The 22219-nt window shown below is 44.4% G+C and overlaps 1 protein-coding gene across 3 annotated transcripts in view; it reads left to right on the top strand.

Annotated features, from left to right (window-relative positions):
* Positions 1-22219, top strand: part of LOC127639342 (leucine-rich repeat and immunoglobulin-like domain-containing nogo receptor-interacting protein 3) — a 205949-nt gene that overhangs the window by 81130 nt on the left and 102600 nt on the right. For 2 of the 3 annotated variants that reach the window (XR_007969953.1, XR_007969954.1), the window contains exon 2: positions 1346-3399. Coding sequence is in view for 1 of the 3 variants with exons in the window: in XM_052121289.1 (XP_051977249.1) it covers positions 1390-3207 (1818 nt within the window). In the remaining 2 variants the exon portion in view is untranslated. Of the gene's footprint in view, positions 1-1345; positions 5513-22219 lie in introns of those variants that run through there. The other variant, XM_052121289.1, reaches the window with a different exon arrangement.

The following is a 22219-nucleotide window of genomic DNA, read 5'->3' as shown; positions in this document are numbered from 1 at the left end:
AATAAGAGTACTACGATTAACTGAATGATCTACTAAAAATGTTCTGTGGGGAAGAAAATACCTTACAAACGTATGTTCTCATGACACAGCACTAGCTGAATTTTCTCAAAGTTACCTCTCAAAAAGACAGTCAGTTGACTGTATGTAAATTTACACTGTATCCAGTATTGTATTCGTAAATATCCAGAAACTGTTTTACTGTGTGAGAAACCACTCCAAATGATTCAGTGAGAGCGCTCTGAATGAATTGTACTGAATCATGAATCGATTCAGACCATTTTGCTAGCTCGTTTGGTCAATTCACTGAAAAGAATCTGAGCGTAAATATTTCTCAGGTCAGTCGGAGCGCTCATGGTACGCACAGTGCATACGGCTGCAGGCACCACTGTCTGGACCATCAGGAGTTTTTCAGTGAAAAATGTGTCGCATAAAATCGCATTTAAACTTCATGAGAACTTGTTTGTGTTTCTGTGGTTTAATCTTACCCTTTCATGGTGTTTGAGAATTTCAGCTTTCTCACATTTTTGCCTGTAATGGCATGACATTGGCCAGCTTTTACAGATAGCTCAACTGGTAGAGGCAGTACTGCTGCTCCCTTTACACATTTTAGACAGTCTATATAGGGCACCAACTCATTTGGGAGGCACCATCTTAACCCTAGGCCTAGGTGACCACCAGAAATTCCACCGCCTGCCCTTCCTTACACATTATATGTTACTCCAGGACCCAATATAATTTGCGGAACACAGACGATCACCATGCAGCTTGCACCACATCAGATGCCTTGTGTACCCAATACAACCCCCTCACCCTCGGTCCGATGAGCACGGAACTCGCCGTAGGGTATACATTTGGCCAACGCCGGCCCTGGATAGAGGTTACAGGTTAGATTCCCATGTTATGCATGTACTGAGAAATCTTGTTGCTTGAATGCACTAGCTTTTGAGAAAAGTTTGTGCCAAATGCATATACTGTATATATAATGTAGTGCGATGGATGGATGGATGGATGGATGTGGGATTTTCAGTTGGAAACTACAGGACAACCATACATCTGATCAGTTAGACAACATTAAACACTAAGTCAGAACAGTCTGAAGGCATGTGCCGAGTTTGGAGGATGTAGCTTGAAAGCTCTATAAGGAGTTGCATTTGATAATTTGGTCTTGGTTGAGAGAATTTGGAAAAAACCTCAACCATGCCTGTAGAATAACAGTTTTAACAGAGATAGCTTTGTCTAGTCAACATAAATATTTGTTTCAGAATGTTATAGATGTGGTGTTATAGATTAGTGTTGCAAAGTATTTATTAATTAATACCTGTATTTTTTGTGTTTTTGTCTAAAGGTGTGAGGTGCAGTGATTCAGCCCCTTTAAGGTAGCGAAGGGGCATGGCGGGTTGTCCACGCCTGGGCTTACCGGGGCTGCTTCTGCTCCAAATCACTGCATCCATAACACATGGCCAAAACTGCCCACAGCGCTGTGACTGTATCCCTCAGCAGAGAACTGTGTTGTGTCAGAACAAGAACCTGAATTCTATTCCTGGGGGCATCCCGACTGACACACGGACACTGGACCTGAGCGGCAACAGTTTACGCTATGTGGAATACAATGACCTGGCAACCTTCTCAAGACTGGAAGAGCTAAACCTGAGCAAGAACCTCGTCAGTGTGCTGGAACCCAATGCCTTTTCCAGCTTACTCAAACTCAGAGTGTTGAGTCTACAAGCCAACCAGCTTAAACTCGTGCCTATGGGTGCCTTTTCTCGTCTCACAAACCTCACCACTCTGGACTTGAGTGGGAATAAACTGGTCATCCTGTTAGACTTTACCTTCCAGGACTTGCGGAACCTCCGCAATTTGGAGGTTGGTGATAATGACCTGGTGTACATTTCAAACAAGGCGTTCCTGGGTTTGGTGGGCCTTCAAGAACTTACCATTGAAAGGTGCAATCTGACTTCTATATCAAGACAGTCTCTTTCTTACCTTCGTGGCTTAGTGACTCTTCGATTACGCTACCTCAGTATTGCTTCGTTGGAAGAGCAGAACTTTCAAAAACTTGGTGGGCTCCGAGGTCTTGAGATTGACCATTGGCCCTTCCTTAAATACATCTCTCCACATAGCTTCCAGGGTCTCAACCTTTCTTGGCTCTCGATTACCAACACCAACATTTCCACTGTGCCTACAGGTGCTCTTCGTAACCTTGTTCACTTGGCCATCCTCAACCTTTCTTACAACCCCATCTCTGTTCTAGAGTCCTGGGCTTTGCGGGAACTTGTCCGCTTGAAGGAATTGCACCTAGTTGGTACAACCCTGATATCAGTACAGCCCTATGGTCTTGGAGGTCTGCAGCAGATACGATTGCTCAACTTGTCAAACAATGGATTAGTAGCTCTAGAAGAGGGCTCTTTCCACTCAATTAACACACTGGAGACATTACGAGTAGATGGTAACCCTTTGTCTTGCGACTGCCGACTTCTGTGGATACTGCAACGCCGCAAGACCCTCAACTTCGATGGAAAGTCACCCGTTTGCAGCACACCTGTGGAAGTACGAGGGAAAGCTCTCAGTACCTTTTCAGACTCAGCACTTTTTGACCATTTTACGTGTCAGCGGCCGAAAATCCGCAACCGCAAATTACAACAGCTAACAGCACGTGAAGGCCAAGTAGTGTCATTTATATGTAAAGCATATGGAGACCCGACTCCAGTTATCTTTTGGATTTCACCTCAGAGGCGTCGTATCACCACCAAGAGCACCGGCCGTGTCGTTGTTCTGCCTGAAGGTACACTAGAGATACGTTATGCACAGGTGACAGACAGTGGTACCTACATATGCATAGCAAGCAATGCTGGTGGAAATGATACCTACTTCGCCACACTAACAGTGAGTGGATTGCCACTAGATGGTGCTTTGGCGACAAATCGCACCTACTATGTGAGCGATCTCAATGACACAAACATAAATGACACCCGTGTCTTCCTAAAATTCACACTGGACCTCAAAACCATCCTGGTGTCCACAGCAATGGGTTGCATCACTTTTTTGGGTGTGGTGCTTTTTTGTTTTATTCTTTTGTTTGTGTGGAGCCGAGGACGAGGTCAGCACAAGAACAATTTCTCAGTAGAGTATTCTTTCAGAAAGGTTGATGGCCCTGCTGCCAGTGGTGGGCAAGGGGGTGCTCGAAAGTTTAACATGAAGATGATATAAATGGGATGTATGGACACGCCAACAAGTTCAATAGATAAAGCACATTTTTCTTATTTCAGACTGAAATACATTCTTCAGACCTGCATCCTGCTACGGTTCACTCTTTTTTAAATTTTGAGATGCAGAGGAATTTAATGAGCTCAATGAATAATGCAGTTACTGAGAGGTACCTTCAGTCAGCTTAATATTAAAGTTTATATTTGGTGGCTTGTGGAATTTTACTCAATAGTTAAGATTTCAGACTGCCGTATGGGGCAGGCTGGCATATGGTACCTACAGTATTTTAAAATTGTCATGATTGTACAGCAGGAAGACTAAGCTTGAAATGATGTGTAATAACAATTTAAAGTTTTAACAGAAAATGTCTGCGTCCTGAAAAGAAGAAAGCTTGAATTAATTCTTCTATATTTTGGGGGTTATTGCTGGAAAATGCCATAATGATTTATAATATAATTATCAAGGGGTGCTTTCTGCTTGCCAAGTAAGTGCCAAATGTCCTCCAAACTTAACACATCATTGTCCCAATCTTATTGCTAACATAAATGTGTAGGAATTTTTTACTTTTCAAACAAAGCCAATTCAAACTTGTATGCCCATGAGTTTGTAGGTGATAAAACCCACAGTTCACACTGCCAATCTTAAAATACAAGGATTTGTGGCAGACACACCTCTTGTTCATCAGAAAGGACATATATATATATCTCTCTCTCTGGCATCTTTGGCACTTCCTCCTCTCTCTCTCTCTCCCGCTGACTGGGGCAACTCAGTGCCTGGCGTGCATCCTCACAGCCCGGCCACGCCCCCCTCCTCGTCACATACCCTTAAATTCCGATTCAGGCCAGGGAACCAACTGGCCTGAGGAGATGCCCCTTTGGCCGTTCTGCCACCGGCTGGTCTTCGCCACCTCCTGGGAACCTGAGTAGGACGAGGGGAGGGAGAGGGGAGAGAGAAAGAAAAAAAACACTCCAGTTCCCGACCATGGCGACATTTGGTCCTGAGCCAGCGGTGCGATGATCCTCCGTGACGGCGGGTGATGGCACTGTACTTTGCTTCCTGGTGGACGTCAGCAGCTCCTCCGCCTCCTGGCCGACCGCATAACCAACTACTTTTCAGCATGACCAAAACATTCGTTGACACACACATCTCCGGCTCCTCCTTATTTCTTTCTCCCGCTGATTGGGGCAACTCAGCGCCAGGTGTGTATCCTTACGGCCCACCCACGCCCTCCTCCCTGTCACAGTTTTTTTTTTATAAGCCCCAGATTTTAACCGGTCAACCACTAGACAGAGAACATGAGTTACAAGACTGTTCAAGAAATGTGAGTTGACTTAGTTCTCATTTCAATGGTTCATGATAATTACACCAGGTATAGAGTGCTTCTGTATTACACTGCCACCTACTTCTGCATCATGCCCACTTATCATTAAACATGAACATGTCGACTTCAGATAGAGACAACAGATAAACCACATGTCTTTATAGCATTATAGATTTACAATTCAGAGGAAATGTTTATAAACAAAATACCAATATTAGCATCAGTATCCAGAATATGTCAAAACATTGTATAAATATGCGATATATGTATCTTGTATATATTGTTTTGTGTGTATATTTTGGTTCTCTGTCTTCATCAATGTTAAACAATGTGAATAACTGATCACGTTAATTAAATATAAGCAACGATAATATGCAAAAACTATATATAACTCTTATAAAAAACAAAAAACAAATGTTGAGCATTTAATTACTGGTGATCATACTGTATGACTTTATGCCTCTACTGTGAAAAATGTGTTAGACTGTTCTGAATCAAACAGATACAAATGGGAACCATCATTTCATACTATTGTTTAATTTGCATGAGGTTAAATGTTGGGGGCCCTATGGGAAAACTGGGAAACAAATTACAATGAAAGAAACATTCTGAATTCTCCTTCTCTATTTGAAAAAAGTGCTTGCAGTCTGGGACAGGAAGGCACTTGATAAAGCTATTCTGCTGCCCCCTACTGTTTTAAATATGACAGCTTAAAGAAAACAGGGTATTATTATTCTCGGCTATAGAAGCCAATATTGCCTTCTACCTGTCAGTCTGTGTAAAACACAAATCTTATATTAACTATAATTATTATACTATTATTAATATATATGTAAATAATTATTAAATTTTGAATAGAATTGTATGGTCTTCTTTTAAGCAGCATTATAATTATTGCAAACTGCCATAATTGTCAATAACCTAAACTATTTAAAGAAGCTTTTTGATATTTTTGTAAAAATGTCATTTTATTTAATATAAATTAAATAAATGGGGATCCATAACATTATTATGTTGTATTATTCTTACATATGTCGAAAATATTGTATTGTATTAATGATAAAATTACTGTTTATAAAAGCATGTATTCAAACCCCTGTGTTGGAATTATTTTCTTCTTATGTGTCTTAAAGTAATATAAATTAATCTGTTATTTGCTTAATTTACTGTATGTAATGGAATCCATATACAGTATCTTAAAGGGTTCTCTGAAATCATATTCCGATAAGGTTTTACAATTTACTGTTAAATTATGAGCTTATTTTTTAATTTTTTCTAAGGCCTACAATAGACCCAGGTCGATAAAGATGTATTCAAGGACATGTTCAAAATAAGCATTTCACAGCAATTATTGACACCTGATGAGAAAATGACATAGGAGTCAGACGGCTTGGGTGTTATTTTTATCAGAAGAAAAAAAAAACATTCAGATCACATACTACTGTAGCACATGCCTGACTAGCAACAGCCAAACCAAGCCATTCTTAACACAATTAAACATGTCATCTTCAGGTTTGGATTGGAAATCAGTAGAACAGCCAACCAGCAGCCCTGATTCATCAACAGTGAGACTATTTTTGCCTAAAGTTCAGCAGGTTGTTGCCTGCATATTTGGATTCAGTTCCACAAACTTTGGATGAAATTATGTGACAACTGAGCAATTGTTGGCCATAAGCATCTGTTCCCCTTCTGTCGCTCTCTCCACATTGTGTCAGAGAAGCGACACTAGGGGTCTCTCTTGAGCGCCGATATTCACCTCTGGACTATGAAACAAGGCCAATAAGAGTTGGCAACCAGTATTTGCATGTCCCGCCCCCGGACATATGGGTATTTAAGCGGTGCAAATACGGGAGTTCATTCAGAAAATTTCTTCGGAGCCGATGGTCGTGTCTGCAACTGCTGCGTGTACACATCGAGTTCCTGTTATCCCTCTGCTGCATGCTGTTGGATTCTACGTGCACAACAGCTGCTTTCTCCTGTTTGCACGGCTGTGCATTCCTGCCCCTGGGCGCATCGACAGTGCAGATTTAAAAACTCTCACGAGTTTTTTCCCTAAAAGAGTGATTTTATTTAAAAGAGTAATTTCCTCTAAAAGAGCAAAACACAGCGGCGTTGAACGTCCTTTTAAGGATGCATCTTTATAAAGATGCCTTTCCGCCCCTGTGTTGTTTCTGGATGCGGTAGAGTGCTTTCCGCTTCCGACGGCCACAGGCGCTGTCTCGTGTGTCTGGGTAGCGATCACACCGAGGCCGCGTTTGTGGATGGTTCATGTTCTCACTGCGAGAACATGACCATGACAACGTTGCGGTCGCGGCTTGCTTACAACCGTGAGCAAGCCACTCCAGCCGCCCCCCGTGTCGCTCCTTCTTCCCACGGGATTGAGGACAATGCGGCTGGCGATGGAGGCGATTTGGGGATGGCAGTGGGTGCAGCTCCGCCGGGGTACGCCCCCTCGGACCACCCGCACCCCCGACACGCTCGTTGATTCCCGTCCGTGCTCGAGGCAGCGGTGACTCGCCTCACAGCCAGTCTGCCGACCCTCTTGCGATGGAAGCAGATGAGCTCACCGTGGCATCGGAGGGCGGGTTATCTGATGCTGAGGACTCCCCTGGGCTGCCGCTTTCGGACCTGCACGCCCAGGCTGAGGCTGACGCACAGATGACGGACATGCTTTCCCAGGCAGCTGACAGCGTGGGCTTGGATTGGAACCCTCCATCCTCCCCACAACCATCACGGCATGATGACTGGTTCCTGGGGTCTGGGCGCCGCTCACAGCCTCGCTGACGGTCCCGTTTTTCCCGGAAGTGCATGACGAGCTGACGTCTTCGTGGAGAGCACCCCTCTCCACTCGTCACATCGCCACAGGCTCGTCCGCCCTCGCCACCCTCGACGGCGGAGTGCGCCATGGGTACGAGGCGATTCCCTAGGTGGATAGGGCGGTTGCGATCCATCTATGACCTGGCGAGGTCGCCCCGTACTCCCTTCCCGGACCTGTAGAGCAACCTCCTCGCTGACAGCGAAGGCCTACAGCGCCACCGGACGCGCCGCTTCCGCCCTGCATGCCATGGCTCTCCTGCAGGTCCACCAAGCCAAGGCACAACGCGACATGCACGGGGGTGGCCCTGATCCCGACACGCTGCAGGAACTGCGCTCAGTGACCGACCTCGCCCTGAGAGCGATGAAGGTCACAGCGCAAGCGCTCGGGCAGGCGATGGCCACGCTAGTGGTCCAGGAACGTCAACTGTGGCTGAACATGGTCGAGATGCGTGAAGCCGACAAGACTCGCTTCCTCAACGCCCCTGTCTCCCAGTTCGGCCTCTTCGGTGACACCGTCGAGGACTTTGCCCAGCAGTTCTCCATGGTGAAGAAGCAGACGGAGGCCATCTCTCACATCATGCCTCGCCGCAAGCCTGCCGCCACGGCCCATGCCCCGTCTGCTCGCCGAGGGCGTCCTCCCGCGGCCAGAAGGTAAGCCCCTGCTCCGCCTCAACCCGGGCCCAGCTCTCAGCCCCAGCGTCGAGCAAACCGCGGGAAGCGCACGCCCCCTGTCTCACGAACCCCCTCGAGGACCCGGAAGGCTCCCAGGTGCTCCTGAGACAATGCACCCAGAGCCAAAGACGTTAGCTCCGGAGGTGGTAAGACCACTCCGTCCCCCGGTGGAGGGCCGGAAGGAGAATCCTTTGTTTTTCATTTGCCGCACCCCCTAACACGGGCTGCGGTACCCAAATTCTCAATAAATGAGCTATTTCCTTTGTCTCTGGGGCACATGGCCCGCAAATGCCGTTCTCACGGCACTCTGCTTTCAGGCCTCAACAGTCCCGGCTCCATGGACGCGGTGTCCCCGCCTTCAGGGCCACGACTGTTCCCCGGCCGGCCGGTTCAGACGAGTCCAGAGGACGCAAACATCAGACCTCCTCCTCAGTCACGAACCCGCCCCCTGCTGGGTGCGCGGAGCAAGGTAAGTGCTTTGAGTTTATTCTCAGCACCAGAGCCTCGGGATGCCACGTTACCTCCCGACGCCGCGTTACCTGTTCCGCACCACTGCGAAGCCCCGCCGGGTACGTCCAAAAAACCCGTCCCCTTGGTGCCCCTAGCACGGAGTTTAGAGGCGTGGCTTTCACTGCCGAACCCGTCACGCTGGCTGCACCGGACCATTCGACTCGGTTACGCAATTCAGTTTGCCAGGTCTACGCCCCCCTTCGTGGGCGTACATTTTTCCAAAGTACACGGCCAACATGCCCTCTCCCTGCGTGAAGAGATAGCCTACTTTCTATTAAAGGACGCGATAGAGCCTGTCCCTCCAACCGAAACGAAGAAGGGTTTCTACAGCCCTTAATTCGTTGTACCCAAGAAAGGTGGCGGCTTACGACCGATCTTGGACCTGTGAGTTTTCAATCGGACCTTGTCCAAACTCCCGTTCAGAATGCTCACCCAGAAACAAATTCTATCTGGCGTCCGGCATCTAGATTGGTTCGCAGCGGTAGACCTGAAGGACGCGTACTTCCACGTCTCAATTCGCCCTCGACACCGCCCCTTCCTAAGGTTCGCGTTCGACGGCCAGGCGTATCAGTACAAAGTCCTCCCCTTCGGCCTGTCTCTGTCCCCTCGCGTCTTCACGAAAGTCGCAGAGGCAGCTCTTGCCCCGCTCCGAGAAGCCGGCATAGGCATACTCAATTACCTCGACGACTGGCTCATACTGGCCCACTCCCAAGAGTTACTATGTGCACACAGAGACCAGGTGCTCAGCCACCTCAGCCGCTTGGGGTTTCAGGTCAACTGGGAAAAGAGCAAGCTCTCCCCGGTCCAGAGCATCTCTTTTCTCGGTCTGGAGTTAGACTCAGTCCCAATGACAGCACGTCTCTCCAATGAGCGTGCTCAGTCAGTGCTGAAATGCCTTGCTTCCTTCAAGCCAGGCACTGTGGTCCCGCTAAAACGTTTCCAACAGCTCCTGGGGCATATGGCATCCTCCGCGGCAGCCGCGCCACTGGGGTTGATGCATATGAGACCACTTCAGCACTGGCTCCGGACTCGAGTCCCGAGACGAGCATGGCGCCACGGCATGCACAACATAAAAGTTACCTCTGCCTGCTGCCAAACCTTCAAACCCTGAACAGACCTCTGCTTCCTAAGGGCAGGAGTACCCTTGCAGCAGGTGTCCCGACACGTTCTGATCACAACCGACGCCTCCAAATTGGGTTGGGGCGCCGTATGCAACGGGCGCACAGCCGCAGGCCGGTGGAACCGAGGCCCGCTGCGCTGGCACATCAACTGCCTAGAGCTGCTGGCTGTTTTTCTGGCCCTGCAGAAGTTTCTTCTGTTAATTCGGAACAAACACGTCCTAGTAAGGACAGACAGCACCACGGTCGTAGCCTACATAAACGGCAAAGGCGGAGTACGCTCCCTCCACATGTCACAGCTCGCCCGTCGTCTCCTCCTTTGGAGTCAGCAGCGACTGGAGTCACTGCGCCCCACTCACATCCCCGGCAACCTCAATGTGATAGCGGACGTGCTGTCAAGACAAAGCTTGCCTGGCGGAGAGTGGAGGCTCCACCCCCAGTCAGTCCAGCTGATTTGGGACCAGTTCGGCAAGGCTCAGGTAGACCTGTTTGCCTCCCAAGAAACCTCCCACTGCCCGCTCTGGTATGCCCGGACAGAGGCTCCCCTCAGGGCAGACGCGTTGGCACACAGCTGGCCTACGGGGCTGCGCAAGTACGCATTCCCCCCAGTGAGCCTTCTTGCACAGGTGCTATGCAAGGTCAGGGAGGACGAGGAGCAAGTCATTCTGGTAGCCCCTTACTGGCCTACCCGGACTTGGTTTTCAGACCTCACGCTCCTCACGACAGCCCCTCCCTGGCGAATTCCCCTGAGGAAGGACCTTCTTTCTCAGGGACGGGGCACGCTCTGGCACCCGCACCCAGACCTCTGGAACCTCCACGTCTGGCCCTTGGACGGGATGCAGAAGATCTAGCCGGCCTACCACCGACCGTCATAGATACAATCAATCAAGCCATCTACCAGACATCTCTACGCTCTAAAGTGGCGTCTGTTCGTGGACTGGTGTTCTTCCCGAGCCGAAGACCTGCAGAAGTGCGCAGTTAGGTCAGTGCTCGTGTTTCTTCAGGAGAGGCTGGAGAGGAGGCTGTCCCCTCCACCCTCAAGGTGTATGTCGCCGCTATCGCGGCCCACCACGACACGGTAGACGGCAAGTCTCTTGGTAAGCACGAGAACCTTAATCGTCAGGTTCCTAAATGGTGCCCGGAGGATAACTCCCTCCCGGCCTAACCTGTTCCCCTCCTGGGATCTCTCGGTCATCCTTAACGGGACTCCAGAGACCCCCCTTCGAGCCGCTTGACTCAGCTGGACTCAGGGCCCTCTCTCTCAAGACTGCCCTGCTGATCGCGCTCGCTTCCATCAAGAGGGTCAGGGACCTGCATGCGTTCTCTGTTAGCGACGCTTGCCTGGAGTTTAGTCCGGCAGATACTTCCGTGATCCTAAGACCGCGACCGGGCTATGTGCCCAAGGTTCCTACCACGCCCTTCAGGGATCAGGTAGTGAACCTGCAAGCGCTGCCCCGGGAGGAGGCAGACCCAGCCCTTTCACTGCTGTGTCCAGTACGTGCTTACGTATTTATCTGGACCGCACACAGAGCACCAGACGCTCTGAGCAGCTCTTCGTCTGCTTTGGGGGACAGCAGAAAGGGAATGCTGTCTCCAAGCAGAGGCTCGCCCACTGGGTTGTCGACGCCATTTCCCTGGCTTATCACACCCAGGCCGTGCCCCCCCTTGCGGGTCCGAGCTCACTCCACCAGGAGTGTTGCGTCCTCATGGGCACTGGCTAGGGGCACTGCCCTAGCAGACATTTGTAGAGCAGCGGGCTGGGCAACACCTAACACTTTTGCGAGATTCTACAATCTCTGAGTTGAGTCAGTATCGTCCCGTGTTTTCTCAGGTACCGAGCCCATAGAACTCGTGGCATGCCCACGATCTGACCGGGTGAATCGCTTGCACCTAGCGCCCTTCCCCCTAACCAGGGGAAACAGTGCGCCTTCATTCCCAGGAGATCTCAGGTTTGGGACACTGGTCGATTCCTCCCTAGCCCTCGTGGGTCGCAGTTCAGCGGAGGAACTCGCTGACCCAAGCCACTGCGGGTACCGCAAGCTACCCTGTACTGGTATAGGTGCTCCACAGGTAAGGCCTCCTTCGGACTCCCCCTGTGTGTAACACCACGGTTCTGTCCCCTCTGGCGAGCTGACTCCCGTGTTTCCCTTAGGCAGTCATGGCTGCCTCGGCTGCCGTGCTGTATGTCCCCCCCTCTATGAGGCTGGATCCACCACCGCACCGACTTTTCCACATAGGCCCTAAGCAGGCCTCTGATGGTTTGCCACTTAAACTTGCCTCCCCTCTCGGGTAGGCGTGGCCTCCGCAGGGTCTTCTCCGCCCTGAATAAGGGCTAAGACCCCCTTCCCTCAATGCGTGTAAGGGCCCCGGCCTTAGTTGCTCTATGCGAGAAACATAGAGAGAAAAGTGGCCTGGCCAGGCTTGGCCTGTTCCCAGGTTGGCGGCCAGCACCTTGTTCCCCTCCAGGGTAACGATAAGGAATCCTGATGGCTTAAATGGGGCATTGGGGAAGGGTACGTGCAGCCTGATACAGTTGGTCATCCTGCACGTAAGAATACCTGCTCGCTCCTGTATCAGCAGTTCACGTACACGGCTCAGCGCATGGCACTTTTATAAGTGGACCCCTAGTGTCGCTTCTCTGACACAATGTGGAGAGAGCGACAGAAGGGGAACGTCTAGGTTACGTATGTAACCTCCGTTCCCTGATGGAGGGAACGAGACGTTGTGTCTCCCCTGCCACGTCGCTGAGCCGAGCCACTGTTGTGGCCGGACCATTTCCGGCTCCTCAGAAAAATCCTGAATGAACTCCCGTATTTGTGCCGCTTAAATACCTGTATGTCCGGGGGCGGTACATGCAAATACTGGTTGCCAACTCTCATTGGCCTTTTTTCATAGTCCAGAGGTGAATATCGGCGCTCAAGAGAGACCACTAGTGTCGCTTCTCTGACACAACGTCTCGTTCCCTCCATCAGGGAACGGAGGTTACATACGTAACCTAGACGTTCCGGATGCAACTCATCTCCAGCATGTATGCAAACAAGAAAATATCTCTACATATCATCTGCTTTCTAAAATTAAACTATGTGAAACATAGTGAGTTAAGCTCCAACCTCAATCAAACACACTAGAGACTTTCACCCCCATACAATGAAAGGAATGTTGAGTCAGTCTGCCAGTCTATCTTTTTAGGTGGGTGTATTTTAGGAACCAGATCACCTTTTGATTGTGCACATTTATTACTGACATTGGTACTGATATATAATTGCTCAGTCATTAGATAATTTCACATAAACATAGAAATATTTCAGTATATTTCATAAAGTGTCACACACAATGCCATAGGAATTTTTTCAAATGCAGTGACCACAAATGAAATAAAGAAAACAAAGTCATCACAGATAGGATTTCTGTTCAGAATACAAAATGAAAGTGATTTATTTGTTCAAGGATGTTGATGATCTGCTTGAGTTCGATCAGCTAGACTTATTTTGTTTGAGTCTTATGAACCCTTTGGATGGGTTTGCAACATTTCAAACCACCCCACGATAGTGCAAACAATTAACAGTCTATGAATAAATTGAAGAAAGAGAAGTGTCAAACAAGTGTCCTGTTTCACTTCCACGCCAAAGTGCATACAGATCGCTATCTATGGATTAGTAATATGCAGTTGCTTAGAAATTCAGTAGTAAGAGATCCAGAGATGATGCTCCATACTGTTTCTCTAAATAGTATATAGTATTTTATTTTTTATTTTGGAATGCCCAGTTCCCACTACTTACTAGGTCCTCATGGTGGGGTGGTTACTCAGCTCCCATGGCCGGGTGGCAGAGGACAAGTCTCAGTTGCCTCTGCTTCTGTCAATCCATGCCTCTTATCACGTGGCTTGCTGTGCATGACACCGCAGAGACTCAAATCAGAATTTCATAGTTTCAAATAAATTCTACTTCTACTGCTATTCTGTTGTCTTCCTGGATGTGCTCATACATCCAATCTTGTGTCCGTAAACGGGTAAAACAGCGAAGATTGGCCACGTGTATACTTTTATTTGATTGGTAGCAGAAATAAGAAAGTTACGTGACGTCTACAACTTGGTCTGCCACGCGCATCCACAATCCCACCGTGTGAAGTTGTAAGTCCAGTTGATAGCTAGCTTTTTAAAAACTTTCTATTTATATTGTTGGTTTTGTGAAATGGGGGGAGAGACAGACGAGGAAGTCAACAAAATAAAATCGGACAAGTCACCAGCATCAAAGAAAAAACTATTTATTACAATGTACAACTCAGACTGGTCAAAAAAAAAACCTTTCTGAAAGGCCCACCCAAGGAGACCCATTCTCCACTACCTGTGTTTTGTGTCCACCAAAAGTTTAGTTAAATAAGCACTAGAGTTTTGTATTAAGCAAACACCAAAATCTAGCCATTGCAATGTTTATGACAAAAAAAAGGTTCACCAGAGGAAGACAGGATAGCAGTAGTGGAGCTTACCAGTGTCTACCATGGAGTGCTTCACGGTCACAGCTACTTATCTACGGGTTGTGGCAATAAGTAAGAGCAAAGTTTTTTCATGATTCGATTATTGCCACAAACATGTCATGTGGAAGAACAAAAAGTGAAGCTTTAGTTCAAAACGTCCTAGCGCCTTACAGCCTGGAGCGTTTAGCTACAGAACTGAAACATACCCCATATCTTTCTGTCTGTTCTGACGCATCAAACTCGGGCAATGTCAAACTATATCCATACAGAGTGCAATATTTCCACGAAGACGAGGGTGTTAAATATGGGCTATTGGAATTTTACAAAGACCCCCATGAAACCAGCAGAGCTATCTATGAAAAAATTGTGGAGATCACAGAAACAAGTGGCCTGTGTGTCAGCCAGATTAGAGCATATGATGCTGACAATGCATCTGTAAATTTTACATTACATTTACATTTATGCATTTGGCAGACGCTTTTATCCAAAGCAACTTACAGAGCCCTTATTACAGGGACAATCCCCCTGGAGCAACCTTAAGTGCCTTGCTCAAGGACACAATGGTGGTGGCTGTGGGGCTCGAACCAGCATCCTTCTGATTACCAGCTTACCAGTTATGTGCTTAGACCACTACACCACCACTCCTAAATCTTGGCAAACATAATTCCGTTTTTCAAAAACTGAAAGAAGTCAGTCCACACATCAGGGTCAGGGAGTGCATCTGCTTCAGGACAAATATAGGTAGGCCTAAGAGAGGCAATAGGGAGTCCTACAACTGTTAACATAGTATATTTGCAAATATGGTTTGTTGGCATTGGCATTGTTCTGTTTTATGTAATGACCAAACTGTACACAGTACTGTATTGTATGATAGCATTGATGAATTGGTTGTGGAAATCTTGAATCATCATTATTACTACAAGGTGTCTAATCACTGGAATGTTCATTTTCATAAGCATTCATTCATTTGACACTTATGTAGGCATGTGTGAGTGACTCAAATTGAAATAAATATGTGTGCTTGATGACAAAGAGTTCCAGATGAATCTTTTGCTAGTCAGAAAAGATGCTCGGTAATATAGTTAATTGTGTATATTTCTTCAATCCGCTGGTGTCGCAAATAATAATATATTTTTCTATTAGAGTTAGCATAGGTAGGCTAACGTGTTTAGACCTCCATTTTAAGTTGTTATCCACTTATTTAGATCAGTCTGTAGATAAACTTTGACAATGTCTCTTTATATATTATTGTTTAATGACAAATAAAATGGTAGTAGACTAGCCCTAAACAACATATTATTTTTTTATGTTCACTTCTGGTGAAAGATCTATAAAAAAATTAGTTTCAAAGGACACAGTGAAAATAAAAGGTAGGCTAACTAGATATTGCATTCTTGCACTAATGAGCTAATCTGCACTGCATGCTAGTGGCATCCTACAACATGTTTTGTTATTAGCATGATTAGCAGAATTAATCTTAGCATCGCAGCTAGCAGGACAGCAAACAGTTTGTTAGAATATTAAGAAATGAAAGACTATTATGAAAGGAAAATTCACTTGGGAAAAGAGTGGATATACTGTAGATTTGAGTGGACATGATGAAAAAAAGGAACAAGATCTTGTACTCTTGCTATATTGAGGTAATTTGTGTGTATACTAGTGGGTGTGGTCATCCTACATAGGTCTACTTGTTTTATTAGCAAATTTGTTTTATTAGCAATTAGCGGAATTAATTTAATGGTGTGTCTCAATGTCTCTATGTCATAGTATATCGTGAACACGAAATCAGGAACTGGCAAAGGTGTTAATCAACTGAACATTGAGACACATGACAAGTCACGATAACGAACTCCTGCATTAAAACACAGCTGGTTGATCAACAACACCACTGTATAAAAGTCAGTCTTGCATATATTCAAACATACAACGTTATTATAAAAGATACATTACATAAATAAAGAAATACAAATATAAAGGCGTCTTTTTTAACCTTCTTCTAATAACTCTAATATTTAAAAAAATATCTACCTGCTAAAACCTTCCCTGTCTTGGTAATTATGGATGTTTAAGACATAAACATCCTGAGACCCGGGAATGACTGCTGTGTGGATTTTCCATTTCCTTTTTTGATTTGTAAATATAGCCCCTAATAAACATGCAATATATATATATATATATATATATAAAACAAAATCTCAACGTTCTCTCTTTGCTCTGTCAAACAAACAAGTGATAGCCTATGCTGAAGCATTTTACCAATCAGAAATTTGCATAATTAATTCTGATACAATTAATGACCAGCATTGTCCAATCACTGCCAACCATGTTAAAATAAAATTAGACATGATAAATTCAGAATTTAAGTACTGATTACAATCGTCCCATATCTGCCAAACATATTGAGTGGTGCAAACATCATCTTCAGCTGAAAGTTAACTTTATTGTCAGATGTTAGGAGTGAATGCACTTTGCTGTACAGGAAAGCTAGGATGCTCCCTTGCTTCCTATTTAGTGGATGACTTAACCTCTAGTGTGCTGCACTGGTCTCAGAACAGTTTGAAATGCACCTTATTTTTGCCCTAACCCCTTTATAAAGTATGTGAAAGCAGCATTCTTCAACTTTTGTGTGAACCCATTGATTCTCAATGTGAAAATGCATAGTAAATATAGGATTCCAATCCACGCCGGAGGTCAGCGTGTTTAACAGTGTCGTTTCGTGATATATCACTTAAATGGCATATCGGACGAAACTAGAGACTCTACTGTTTTGACTCAATGTAAAATTTTAAAACTGAATTAGGTTCCTTACCAGATGTAGTTTTGTTGGTGTTTCTCCCAAAGACAAACTCCACATTGATTGGCGCCATTTGTTAAAAGTTGAGCCATTCACTGACAGCCCAGAATGTCCTGAACTGACCTCAGTTAGTTGAAATTAAATTAAATTATGCACAGTGTATTTCGAAGACACGCAGTCCACACAGAAGGATGCAGGATCACATGAAGTTAAAGAGAAAATAAGGCTTTGACTTCATAGTTTTATGCTTGTGCTCATCTTATAACAACTTAAAAGACTTCAGAAGACATGAAGACATTTCTGGTAAGGGAACATGGTGAGAAATAATGCTCTCTGGATTTCTTGATGCATTCTGGGAATTTTTAGGGAGTGAATATTGCGCACTAAAATTATTTTGCGATTGAGACAGCCCTAGAAATGGCAGACGCCCTGATCAGTTCCCTGACTAGCGAACTAGGGAGCTGATTAAAATGCACCCTTAGCGTCCACTAGCATGACAACACACAGCTCGTAGTTAAGTTCATTCTATAAAAATGGCAAATTAAGCAAACTTAAATAGTCAAGTTCTGGAGACGCCATTAATTGAGGGAACAATTTTTTGCAATCATTTGAGTTTTCTGTGTACTCTTGCTATATTGAGCTAATTTGCTTGTATGCTAGTGGACGTGGTCATCTTACTTATACGTAGTTAGCCTAACTGACATTTGCTATCAAGACTAGCAGGATTCATGTTAGCATCTGCTAGTGTGACTTATTAGTGCACAGTTTGTTAGAATTTGAAGGAAATAAAGACTTTTATGACAGTATGAGAAACAAGAGTTCACATTGGGTCAAAGATCTGAGTAGTTTTTTTAACTAGATCTTGAACTTTTGCTATATTGGGCTAATTTGCTTATATTTTGCAATCGAGATTAGCAGAATTTATGTTAGCGTTTGCTACTGTAGCATGACTTGTTAGCACACAGTTTGTTAAAATTCAAAGAAAATAAAGACTACACATAAAACAGTAAAAGAGACATTTTGAAAAAAAGCATAACTAGCTCTTGTGCTCCTGCAATACTGAGATAATTTGTGCTAGAGGATGTGGTGCACGGCTATAAAAGACAAACACAATATACTTCTAACTTCCTAACTCTTCATTGTACTTTTCTCCTTTCTCCTTTCAGGTGGTTACAGAAAGACAAAGAAGAAATGAAAAATTGAAACAAGTGGACTTAGAGAAAGAGTTGACATGTACAGTGACATCCCTCCTGAAAAGACCAGTTTAGACCAGCACAAGGCTGTTTTATGCTGGTATGTGCTAGACTGGTGCTGGTCAAGATTATGGACCAGCATAGCCATGTTGTTTACCAGCTAAATTTGTTAGTCAGCTGGTTGACTGGTTTAGCTAGCTAAGAAATGTAGTAGGGAAGTATACAGTACCATACTGGGGACCACCTTTTCAAAACACAACATATGCTGGTGACCATCAATGTATTTCAACTGGGATATGAACTTGATGAACACAAATCAAACAGCAAGAATGATAAATACAACATTGGTTTATTTTTTCTGATTAACAATTTTTTATTGATTCACATATTAAACACAGAAAACAAAACACATATATATATATAGAATCAACAATTAACCCCCACTATAAAGCTCCGTCCCCCAGACTCTGAATTAGCAGGGAGTAATACATTGATGCCTCATTACCTTTTCCAAAAGCAGTAATCACCATTCCCAAGGTATCTGCCACTTTAGGGGTGTGTATGCTACTCCCAGAAATAGTACAGAGCAGGTGGTGCAGCTGTAAATCGCGCAAGGACTTCCTTTTAAATAGAAAACCAGGGAGGGGCTCTCTCAGGTGAAAGAGATCAATGAGCCAAATGCCTGAGACCGAACGCATAATAATAAAACAAGATCTTGGGTAGGCCTAGCCCCTAGGTCAATCGGCATATGCAGATTACTGAAATGTAATCTGTGATGTTTACCATTCCAAATGAAGGACTTTGCAATACCATCAAATTGCTTGAAATAAGAGAGGAGGATATTTATAGGGAGAGACTTTAGCAGGTAGATGAATTTTGGAATACAATTAATTTTAATAACATTAACCTTCAAAATCATAGATAAATGTAACGAAGCCCACGTGCCCACTTCACTCAAAAACCTTTTTTATTAAAGGGTCAAAATTAACTCTAACTAAATCACACAAATTTGCTTGGAATAAAATACCCAACTTCCCAATGCTCTGTTTGGGCAACTGAAAGCCTGGCTGAAAAGCTGTTACCAGGCAGGGCCAAACCTTCAGATTTAGATGAGTTAACTCTGTATGCAGAGAACTTAGAAAAGGAATTAATAATTCTGTGGAGGCAAGGCATAGATCTAGTAGGATCGGAGACAAATAATAAAATATCATCTGCATAAAGCAGAATCTTATGCGCCACACCTCCCATCACCACCCTTGGAAATTCATCCTCCTTTCTTATCACGGCTGCTAATGGTTCCAGGGCAAGACAGAACAATAATGGGGAAAGAGGGGAACCCTGCCGAGTGCCCCTATCCAGAGAAACATAATCTGAAATTAATCCATTTGTTTGTACCGCTGCTAACGGGTGTCTATAAAGAAACTTAATCCATCCAATAAATGTATTCCCAAACCCATACATTTCCAAAATCTTAAAAAGATAATCCCATTCTAGGATATCAAACACCTTTTTGGTGTCAAGTGAGATGGCAGCGACCAGAGACTGATCATTCGCCACTGACCACATGATGTTGATGAATGTTATCAGAAGAGCTGCGGCCCTGAATAAACCCCTCCTGATATATATGTATAAGGGATGTCATAACTTTACTTAATCGGTTAGCCTAAATTGGACCTCACAAAGCACTTCCAAATTTATCTCAGAGTCAAGAGATTTTTTTTTGCTCATTAGTCAGTTTAGGGACTTCTAATGGTTCCACAAAGTTTTTTATTATCTTCATGAGTAGACAAAGCTGTGGAACTATAGAGATCAAGATACAATTCTTTAAAAAGCAGTATTAATATCAATAGCGAGATAAATATATCACCACCAGCAGATTTCACTGAGGGAATGGTAGAAAATGTCTCTCTCTGTTTTTTATATATCTAGCCAGAAGTTTTCCTGCTTTGTCCCCGACTCAAAGTATGACTGTCTTGCCCTGAATATCCAAAACTCCTACTTCTGCAACAAAATAGTATTATATCTGTACTTCAATTGGGTCAATTCTCTGATGCCATAAGACTTCAGCTCTGCCTCTGCACTTTTAATATTCACTTCCAACTCCACGAGTTCTCGTGCTTTGGATGTTTTGATGAATGAGGCATACTGTATGATCCGGCCCCTAAGAACCGCCTTAATTTCCTCACAAGCCACCCCCACAGATGACACTGAGGACCAGTTGGTCTCCAAATAAACATTGATATCAGCCTTTAAAATTTGTTGAAATTCAGGATTTAGCAAAAGCGATACATTTAAGGGGCAACTATATGATTTCCTTTTCTCCATATTTTGCAACACCTCTAAACTCACCAGGGTGTGATCGGAGAATAAAATGTTTCCAATTGAGCAATCAGCAACAAATTAAATGATGGACTTAGATATATATATATATATATATATAACAAATCTATTCTAGAATAGAAAAAATATATTGTGTGCCAAAAATAAAATTATAAGGACCACATTCCAACATTAGTGCAACAATCAAACCCCAAACTTCCCCCTGAACCAAACAAACAGAAAAAAGAAAAATGTTCACATACCAACTTTATCCAGACGTGCTCTAAATACCCCTTGGTTGCTAGTGGATTAGCAGTTAAGGATCAGGGTGTATCGAATCTCACCAGTTTATGACATAAATAGTATTCAAACCAGAAAAGTACACAGAGCGTGCCATTCACACATCCGAACCTCACATGGCGTCACTTGTCTCTCTTGGTTTATTTATTGAAAAAAAATACAATTATTATTTTCTCCCCAATTTGGGATGCCCAATTCCCAATGCACTCTAAGTCCTCATGGTGGCATAGTGACTCGCCTCAATCCAGGTGGCGGAGGATGAATCTCAGTTGCCTGTGTCTGAGACCGTCAATCCATGCATCTTATCACATGGCTTGTTTAGCATGTTACCGCGGAGACATAGCACATGTGGAGGCTTCAAGCTATTCTCTGCAGCATCCGTGCACAACTCATCATGCGCCCCACCTAGAGCGAGAACCACATTATAGCGACCATGAGAAGGTTACCCCATGTGACTCTACCCTACTTAGCAACTGGGCCAATTTGGTTGCTTAGCAGACCTGGCTTGAGTCACTCAGCATACCCTGGATTCGAACTCATGACTTAATAAACTTTGGTTTATTAAAGAATTCAGTGATCAAAGTTTATGTTGTGTTCAGACCAGTTATGCAAGTCACTAAATTCTCTTGCCTTTAGTGGTAACTAGTTATTCATTGTCTTCGTTTTGCGCAGTGTGTTTGCGGCATTTGCTGGCAACATCGCTATTTATCATGAACGGTGACTCAGTGCTGAGAAACCCCCACTTCACATTTCCCACCCCTACATGCCACTGAAACTGTTTCTGCAGCCTCCCTTTCAAACTCACAAACCACAGCAGCCCCTGTGAAGTCCTGTAGACTGTCACCAGAGCCAAGCCATACAACATGCATGTTTTATATAAGGATAATTGAATGAATAACAAATAACAGCAATAATTGGAATATAATATTTAGAAGGCGAAAGATCAAAGTAATACTTAATTCTTTACATTATGACTTTTGATTTTCATTTGCCTTTAATTGTAAAAATTTAAACAATTTCAAGATGAGCAAACAATTTTCAACTTAATCGTAATGTGAGATGTGAGAAAATAACCAGTGGTAGAGCTGTAAATTAATATTATTTATTACTACTTGTAATTATTGCTCGTATTAGTCTAAACAACTCATTTGCAGAAATTGCATGGTTTAACTTGAACAGAAGAAGCATCATCAATGAGCAGCACTTTCAAAGTCTTTCAAAAGCTGGGACTAAAATCAAAATTATTTTAATTTAGGTTCATCTGAGCAAAAATCTAATTTTTTCCTTCTGGTTCAGAGGTTCCACAGCCTCCTATCCAAATGGTTACTGGTTAGAATGAAATAAAAGAACTGTAAAAGAACTGTTAATAATGTTCTTTTTAAAATGACAGAACTCTGTGCTAAGGGGTGGGTGAAATATTTTTTTGGTTTTTGTACAGTCTCTTATTTATGAGGTATTGAATACTGCTTTTCAATATTCTTTCTATGTAAGCATGCAT

The sequence above is a fragment of the Xyrauchen texanus genome, chromosome 48 (genome assembly GCF_025860055.1).
Source record: "Xyrauchen texanus isolate HMW12.3.18 chromosome 48, RBS_HiC_50CHRs, whole genome shotgun sequence".
Lineage (NCBI taxonomy): Eukaryota > Metazoa > Chordata > Actinopteri > Cypriniformes > Catostomidae > Xyrauchen > Xyrauchen texanus.
Note: the sequence above shows the minus strand (reverse complement) of the source record. Positions and strands in the feature narration are given on the sequence as shown.